At 41.1% G+C, this 9,710-nt stretch overlaps 1 protein-coding gene across 1 annotated transcript; it reads left to right on the top strand.

Moving 5' to 3' along the window:
• Positions 1–5,746: 5,746 nt before the first annotated feature.
• On the top strand, positions 5,747–7,593 carry LOC133419496 (retinal cone rhodopsin-sensitive cGMP 3',5'-cyclic phosphodiesterase subunit gamma-like). The gene is made up of 4 exons (XM_061708692.1): positions 5,747–5,895; positions 7,045–7,159; positions 7,239–7,273; positions 7,367–7,593. Exons 2-4 carry the CDS (start codon positions 7,047–7,049, stop codon positions 7,441–7,443), a joined length of 225 nt encoding a protein of 74 aa, XP_061564676.1. The 5' UTR covers positions 5,747–5,895; positions 7,045–7,046; the 3' UTR covers positions 7,444–7,593.
• The last annotated feature ends 2,117 nt before the right edge of the window (positions 7,594–9,710 follow it).

Genomic DNA, 9,710 nt, shown 5'->3' with positions numbered 1-9,710 from the left:
GTTGTCATGGTAACCTTTGATCTCGCTGAACTAATTACGCCAACGTGACGCATGCGGACGTGATGACGTCACGCGGACGGGCGGTCCATCATGGCGGCGCCCGGTCACTGAGGAAAACTATTGTTTTGACTTTTGTTTTTAATTTTTTCTAACACAAACTCCAACCCCATACGTGGATCACTAACCGGAATACTTTCACCACTAATGGAGCAGTTAGCAGACCTAGAGGAATATATCGATCACACCTACAACAGCTGAATATGGACAACAACCCGCAGGACTCATCTACGGTGCAGTGCGTTTGGCCCTTGTCGGCCACCGTACTCACCCGACCCAAACACACGGAGAAAAACCTTCATCCACACACACAGATGATCTGAAAACCTTCATCCACACACACAGATGATCTGGAATCAAGACAGAAGTCCAGGTGAGTTTACTGCATTATAAACAAAACACTGGACTTACTGCTAACACTTCATGATGAAATGAAATAACTTCGCACAAGCCTGGATTACAGCTACATCCAGAAGTTATAGCAGTCAAACAAGTCCCTAAAACCTCCGTCAAAACACACGAAAACACGGACTTGGTCATGAAAGAAACAAAAACATGAAAGAAATCATACTGGACATACAAACCAACCAGAAACATGCGAGACAAAACACCCATCACAACCCAGAAACACTGATTAAGGACTTTTTTTTATTTTATTTGATTTATTTTGTACATGTAAAAAACAACAATTCAAGAGATGATGAGAAAACAAAACAACAAAACAAAGAATTTCATACTTGATATCTTAATTTACATGTGCAAAAAGGAGTAGGAAGAAGTGTAAATGTATTTAATCCTACCCCCATTCACTAATTATTTATAAATACTCACACACTGTACTCACATTGCTGAATAACAGTATAATAATAATAATAATAATAATAATAATAATAATAATAATAATAATAATTATTATTATTATTATTATCATATACTGTAATTGTATTCACACACATACCTATACATACATACATACATACATACACATAGTTGAATATTTCTATATATTTGTACACACATGCCCATGTAAATATTCATATAAATATACTTATTTACACTATACTGTCTCTGTTAACTGCATCTGCTCTATAACTATGTATATATCTACTTACACACACATATTCACACACGCACACACACACACATATATATATATATATATATATATATATATATATATATATATATATATATATATATATATATATATATATACACACACACATATATACACACACACACATATCATTACACACATACATATTATTGTAACTCAATGTCGTCTTTTGTTGTTGTTTGTACTGTACTGTTTAAAGTTAATAAAAGAAAAAAAAAGATCTTTCTACATTAATAAGGTAAATTAAGATATGTGAATATAATCTTTATATCTTTACAGATATAAAAAATGTTAAAAGCACCACATGACATTTTCCACGTGCAACATGAGGCTGGTATCAACGCGCCGTGTTCACTCTTCAACACCAGATGGACTTTTCCCTCCAACAGCGTTTCTGAAGATTATAGTCAGCGACTTCTGTTTGTAGAAATGTTATTCACACCATGCTCTGAACAGAAACGTAAAGCTGTGGTTGAAAAGTGTGCTTTTAAACTGTAAACTCGATATCTTTTTGAAGAAAAGATGTCATGAATATAATAAACGAGATAAGTCAAAGACTGTAACCTTGATAATGTCTGTCTCCTCAGGTCTGGTCCTCGTATGCCGGGCTGCTGGGGCTCCTCATTACACTCGGGTGCACCGTTCACGGGGCTACTGCCGGCAGAGTCGTCCACCTAAAAAGGTTTGTTTACCAGGCTCAGTGACTTTAATACAGTAGTAATATAATAATATAATATATAATATAGTATAATATAATTAAGTTTAATACAGAGTATTAGTGCCAGGCAGGACAAAAATAAAAATAATATTTTAGAGGAGGAAGATTTTTTTTTTCATTATGCACTTTGAGAAAAAAGGCGAAATGTCGAGATTAATGTTGAAGTACAATTTCGAGAAAAAAGTTGAAATGTTGAGAAAAAAGTCAAAATTTGATGACGATATTGATTTGAAACACATATCACACATATGCAGTTGCATAACTTCAGAAACGTAGCCTTAACGTTCCACTCCAAGGATGCAAGTTACCGTAGTTAGTTAGTTAGTTACGGCTGCTGCTGCATAGCAGTCGCTCTAACTGGATTTGATGGGCCAGAGGAGACATTTCCACTTTATTCACCAAATTGTATTTCAACTTTATTCACAAAATTTCGACTTTATTCTTGAAATTGTATTTCAACATTAATCTCGACATTTCAACTTTTTTCTCGACATTTCGACTTTTTTCTCGAAGTGCACAATACAAAAAAATCTTCCCCTCTCAAATATTTTTTCTCCTGCATGGCCCTAATACTCTTCCGTACATTAACTATGTAAAATAGCTGAAGTGTTTCTCCACTAACTAAGCTCTCTGACTCCTGCAGCCGACACACCGGGGCTCCATCGGTCTCACCTGCACCAAGGAACATGGATGGACCATCAGAACGCTCACGCCACCCTCCTACAAGATGCTTCTGTTGTGGTTGTGTAACTACCATTAACTGTCCAAGCCGTGACGCATGATTTGATTTATAGTAGTGTTGTCCCAATCGATCGGGTGGCCGATCGATCGGGCCTGATCACGTCATTTTCAAAACATCGGTATCGGCCAAAAAAGTATCGGGACATACTGTTAGGGCTCGGCCGGCTGGTCTTTCCTCCGCGACCCGGTAGCGCTGGGAGCACGGAGTCGCCGCAGCGTGACCAGAAGAGCCGTCGGCTCCGCTCTGAGCCCCAGCTGCAGCTCAGAGCGGCTCCAGCAGCTCCAGGCCAGTTCGTCTTGTTTGTTTGCTTGCTGCTCTGTGCCTTATGATTTTGGAGTTTCCTGTGAGTATGCTAAGGAGTTTTTTGTTGAGTTTTTTGCCTGAACGTGCACAAGGGTGCGAGGGCCTGTTCATCACTGCAAACGCCAGGCGACCCAGGATTGTTTCTGAACCTACCCATCACTGGTTTGTAACTTCAGTCTCATATCAGAAAGGAATCTGGTGTACGCGCATGCTGTTTCATTTATGTGACAGACCATCGAATCAGAAGTTTAGCTCATTAGAAATGACCAGAAATGGACGATGTGCTGCTGGTGTGAACATAAACAGTTACAGGATTAAGACAATCCTTTAACTGGATTGGGTCTTTGTTTAACAGCCATAGATCGCTGGAGAGGATTCAAGTTCATTTTGGAATCGCACAAACTAAAATATGAACTGTACCAACATTACAAGAATAAAGTAACCAATAAAAACCTTCTGTCTTAATATTGAGAGTTGTCACTGCTTTTCTGCTAAAAAACATACATTTCAAATGTTGACTGGTGCAGCCAGTAAATCAGTTGTGGCCTGCATTAAAGAGTTTATAAGGTCAGTTTGGGTTGAAGTTGCATCACTGGTAATTAATCCAGGTGATCACGTGTAATCCAGTCTGAACGCTGATCATCTAATGAACCCTGGTGAGTAGCGCTGTTGTCCTCAGACGGCCCCGGAAGGCTACGCTGTCACCGCGTTGGCTGCACAGGCTTGTGGCTGAGGCGTGGGTGGATTATAGATTAGGTTAGACTCATCATTCAGTATCAGATATTCAAAGATGCAACGAGAAAACTTGTGGAAACATCGGCGGACCATCTCTGACGGCAGACATCCTGCCAGTGGAGCACACTAACAACTAAAACCTGACACTTTTACCACAATTAAGTACCGAAGAAGGAAGTGGGTGTACCAGACTAACACCGGATCCTCCCTGATTTGATAATAATGATTTTATTAAGGATCCCCATTAACTGGTGCCATAGCAACCAGCTAGTCTTCCTGGGGTCCACAAAAAAAGAAAAGAAACATACAGAATTATACAATTGCAAATACAAAGTGATAACATGATTTAACTCAATGCACAATGACAAGTTCGATACTAGATACAATTACATTTAAAAAAAGAAAACTATGAAATAATACAGAATGCAAAAAGTACAAACAAACAACAAAAACTTTACAATATTAAGTCGACTTTAAGATTCTTTAAAAAAGTTAATTTGCTGTATATGCAGCAGAGGTTTTGAGGCAGGTTATTCCAAAAAGTCACAGATCTATAAATAAAAGATCTCTTAAGATGATTGGTCCTTGGAATTGGTAATTTGAGCTGACTGGAACCTCTAGTGTTATAACTATGAACAGTATACCTGAACAGTATACCTTAAAACAATCTGTTCATTTATAAACAGAACAGGTGTATTACACATGAATCTCTTCTCAGCTGATGAGATCTGAGCAGGGTTGTTGGAGAAGATCAGTGGTCAAACTTTGGATTCAGGACGGACAGCAGGGTTCCCGTCCAGCCCGGGGAACACTGGACCAGTTTTAGACCAGTTGCAAGGGTTCTATAGTCGTCTGAGGTCAGAAGGTCAGAAGAACCTTACAATTACAGGTTAAAACTGCACAGAAGACTAACATAAGAATCAGATATATTATATATTGTTGATGTACAGTTCTGCAACGCTTGTGAGATAAAAACCCCAACTGTTTTGCAGTCTGGTCTTGGCCCTCAAGTCCCGTGCAGCCTGCTGGATGGGAGCAGGGAGAGCATGCGGAGCGAGGGGTCCATGATTTTCACTTATTTGCAATAAAAGTGAATAAAACTGCTGTTGTTTCTCTGCCAGAAAAAGATTATTCGTCTGATGAGCAGATAAAAATATTGCATGTCGTTGATGCTTTAGAGAATATAAGTTTTGTACGGGTTAAACCTTTTGGTCCCCAGGCCCAGGGCCGGTCCTGGGACTTTGGTGGTGGCCCATAACAAGATTTTGTCTGTGGCCTCAAAAACCCCCCAAGGTCAAACACCAAATCACACACGCTGCTTTACTGCTGAGTGAACAGAAGCATGTTCCAATTATCCCCCCAAATTCTCTTTCTTTATTCGAAAATGTTAAAAAAAAGTTATTTGAATTCACTTTCATGAGAGAAGGATTTTGTGAAATACGTTTATGTGTTAAATAAATGGAACCGAGCCCCCAGGTGATGCCAGGAACCGGGAACCGGCACCGCCCAGGTCTAATTTTTATTAAAGTCATCACCACTTCACAAATCGGTGTTTACATGTTGTTTACGCGCTGATGACCTGTCTGACGGACAATTAAGCCCATTATCGATAAGGAAAACAGTCACCTAGCTGTAAGTCCCTCGTTGAGCCGCGTCTCGTAATCTACAGCAGACTCGTCTAACTGCAGATCCAGTCGTGACAAATTGGATCGGATTAAATCAGAAGGCACAAAGCATCACCACGCAGCATCTTCCCATATTTTCCTTCACTGTTTTTTAGACAAAAGCAAAAGCTGAAAACATTTCAATCTAATTCCAATAAGCGACACACCTCGTTGTTTTTAGACTCGGCGTGTTTGCAGACCGCCCCTCGTCCAGCCAGCGACCCGAGCAGAGCTGTCTGTAGCCAGCGGCTTCACTAGGAATCTCGTTAAAGCTCTCACTATGACCTGTGATGACTCTATCAGACGCAGGAGCTGGCGTTTGCAGCTCGCGTTACAGCACACCTGTTAACAACTGACTGCTGTCAGGGTCACAAGATTATCCCTGAAAATAACCAATCTCAATCGCATCTTCACCAACAGCTTTGGGGCCCTCCAGCAGGTATATAAACGCCAGCCCTCGGGGAGACCAGACGACAGAGAGACTGCAAAAAGATCGAGAACCTTCTCCTTGTTTTGCTCGTCTTCCTTTGCTCAGGAGATTCCCGTCAAACCCCTGCAGGTGAGAAACTCTCTGACTGTTGGTTTTGTTGATGCTCCTCTCAAAGGTCACTCAGTCTATAAAGACAAACAGTTTTGCTGTTTGATCAAAGTTATCCTGACATCCACATTTACAGTATCGTCCAGGTTCTTGATACAAACACAAACTGCAGGAAAGCGGCTGTTTTTTGATAAAAGTAATAAACTGGTGTCAAACATTTGCACGGAACCGTGCCCGTAACAGTTAAATCTGCCGTCATTTTGCTCTGAATCTTGTGCGGTTGCTTTTTCCGGCAGCTCATGCTGATTATTTAAAATGACCAGTCGATTGATCCGTGTACCTGTAATATAATCACTGCGTTTTCCGTTTGGATCTCTATGAATAAGAATTGTCTTTAAAAGTTTTGCACAGTGGTGGACATGTAAGTGGAAAGGTCCGTCAGTTTTTCTGCAGAGTTGTTTAAGCAGGGCTTGAGAAACTGCTGCAGGAAGTCCCTTTAAAACTCGTTTTACCCCGAAGCCTTCTGATTGGTCGATATGTGATAGTTCCTATTTTCTGCCATAACTTTTGAATGGTATGACATACAGAGTCATGGGTGGTGTCATCTGACTCGGTTTTGACTCCTTCAACTTTATTGGTGCAAATTAGCCCTGCCCCTTCTTCTGATTAGTCGTTATGTGATAGTTCCTATTTTCTGCAATAATCTTTGAATGGTTTGACATGAAGAGTCATGGGTAGTGTCATCGGACTTAGTTTTGAGTCCATGACTTTTATTGGTGAAAATTGCACGCGCGAGGGCCCGTTCATCGCTGCTTGCAGCTTTAATTCCCTTTTGTGTTTTCATTTAGGCACTATTATAAGAATTACATACATAGGAATGTCCACAGCATCTCATTATCAACAAAGGTCGTCCTATCAGATTCTGAGAACATAATGGTAGTTTGTAAGTGGTTGACAGGTAGTTATTTTAGATTTCTCATAAATCTGTCTTAAAATGTAAGATACTGGACCTCGGTTGGGCTGGCTGCATTTTTAAATCCAAAACTTGACAGGTATGGACCAGCTAGGAGCGGAGGCTCTGAGGTGAGGCGGGGTGAGGGCTTCAGAAGTCCCCACTCAAGGGTCATCGTAGCAAAACACGTCACCTGAAAGCGCTTGTTGTTTGTATAGAAATGAACGTGGCAGCAGCGATGGCTTCCGAAGGCAAAAGGCCGGCTCCCCCCAAGTTCAAGCAGAAGGAGAGCCGGCAGTTCAAGAGCAAAGCTCCCAGACCCGGACAGAAGGGGTGAGTCTACAGGAGTCATCAGGAAACCAAGGCTCACAGTTGGCTCTTACTTTCATCATCTTTTCTGTTCCTCCCTCAGATCCGACGACGTGCCCGGGATGGACGGCCTCGGAGGTAACTGCCGACCCAAACCTTAAATGATTCAGTAAATGTTCAGTAAATCCTGGAAGAAGCCGTTCTGATTGACAGGGGGTTGCTCTTCTGCAGATGCGATCGTCATCTGCCCCTGGGAGGCGTTTGGTGACATGGAGCTGAGTGATTTGGCGCAGTTCGGCATCGTCTAGATCTCACGCCAAAAGAAAGCACTGGTTCTGGCGAGTGGGAGCAGTGGCGGCCTTGTGGACCAGTGTGGCCCAGTTTCTGTGGACAGTGTATCACGCTGTGCTGCTAGTGCCATGCGTCTTCAAATAAAAAGTAATTTGGTCCAACTCCTATGATCCTGCTCTTTCATAAGGTCTTTTTCTCTTTCTATATGGACTCATAATACAGGACTGTCTCAGAAAATTAGAATATTGTGATAAAGTTCTTCTGTAATGCAATTAAAAAAACTAAAATGTCATACATTCTGGATTCATTACAAATCAACTGAAATATTGCAAGCCTTTTATTATTTTAATATTGCTGATTATGGCTTACAGTTTAAGATTAAGATTCCCAGAATATTCTAAATTTTTGAGATAGGATATTTGAGTTTTCTTAAGCTGTAAGCCATGATCAGCAATATTAAAATAATAAAAGGCTTGCAATATTTCAGTTGATTTGTAATGAATCCAGAATGTATGACATTTTTGTTTTTTGTAATTGCATTACAGAAAATCACAATATTATAATTTCTGAGACAGTCCTGTAGATTTCTAGGATTTAAGTGTACGTCACTGTGTTTTCTGTTGCTTTACCTTAAACATCTCGTTTTGATCTGTTTGGAAAAAGCATGAGTTAGTCAGATGAGACGAAGAGGCATAGATGGATAAAAATGTCATTTCAAAAGTATTTTACTGAAGTACAATTTCCAGAAATATCTGGTTTCTGCCCAGATTTATGCCCAAAACACTCACATCTCCACCTGAGCATGCAGAGCCCCACCCGATGGTCAAACAGGTTAAAGAGCCTGTTTAGCTCAGCTCAGGATCAGCAGTGGTGTCACCGGACGATTAGGCCGGGACTAATGCTCCAAAGCATCTGCATGTCGCATGTGGTGATAAGAGCAACACAGAACCAGCAGCTTCTCCTCCTTGTTTCTGCTGTCTTTCACACATCTCTAATCCTCATCCTTTCTCAGGATCACATTGAGGCTTCTCATTCTTTTGGTTCTGAACCTCCACCCGAGGGACCCCTGGCTTGGTTCCTCCAGGACAGTTACACTTCTGCACAGATGGAGGTTGTAAAGCTTGAATTATGGTTCTGCGTCAAATCGACGCCGTGCACACACCGTCGCCGTGACGCTGTCGTGACGCCGCCGTGAACCCTTCGGACTTCTCCGTCACTCCATTTCGCCGCGGTGCAGTACCCCCCGTGACCGCTAATTCGCGATCTTTTCCTGAATTGTTTATTCGACTTTTTCCGGTCCCAGTGAATCAAAGAGATAAGGACAACTATAAAAAACCAAAACAAAAAAAAATCACACATACACGAAGAAAAGAGCACTGAAAGTTCACGACTGCTTCAAACGGGAAACTGGAAATGCATTGCTTCCAAGCGAACCAATCACCAAACCAGTCGATGCGTACCACACGCCGTAGGCACGGCGTCGTTTTGACGCAGAACCATAACTCAAGCTTTAGTCCCAACATTTCTGAGCAGATTCAAGGCAAGGCAAGTTTATTTGTATAGCACAATTCAACACAGGGTAATTCAAAGTGCTTTACATCAACATTAAAAGCAGAAAGACACAATTAAACAGTAAATAACAAATAAAATGAAATAAGATGATAAGAAAAGAGGTAAAATAATAAAAAGCACAAGTTGTTAAAAAGTAAGGGCAGTAGAGTACAGCAGGTACATCTCATTCCTAAAATGGCAAGAATTACGTTTCTATACGGTCAAAACGTACAAAGACCGGGTCAAATACAGTATTACAAAAGTAATCAGTAGAATCAGGGTAGAAGTCCACAGTCAAGGTGCCAGCAAGGAACCGCTGGACAAACAAAACAACATTAAGTTAAGACTGTTAAACACTTGAATTTGATCCACCAGGTTTTTTCTGTTGCACTGATGACTAACCACATTAGGAAGCTGCAGATGCTTCCCTGCATGGGTCATGATAAAATGAATAATAACAATTCCTGGCAAATGTAGCTCAGGTGATAAGAGTTTTGGGTTTGTATCAATGAGGACATGCCCCCCCCCCCATCTCAGATGTTAAACCCCAGCAGATTTAATTGCAGTCCTCGTTATGCAACTCTGATTATCCTCATGACTCACATCCTCGTCCCAGCAGACGTGCTGATGCACCACAAGTGGATCTGTACGTGGTCATTTATTCTGTGATCTGATTTTCTTACGCAATTAAGGAAAACGTGGAGGACATGAACAGAGGTCAAAATCATTATCC

This window comes from Cololabis saira, chromosome 2 (assembly GCF_033807715.1).
Source record: "Cololabis saira isolate AMF1-May2022 chromosome 2, fColSai1.1, whole genome shotgun sequence".
Classification (NCBI taxonomy): domain Eukaryota; kingdom Metazoa; phylum Chordata; class Actinopteri; order Beloniformes; family Belonidae; genus Cololabis; species Cololabis saira.
Note: the sequence above shows the minus strand (reverse complement) of the source record. Positions and strands in the feature narration are given on the sequence as shown.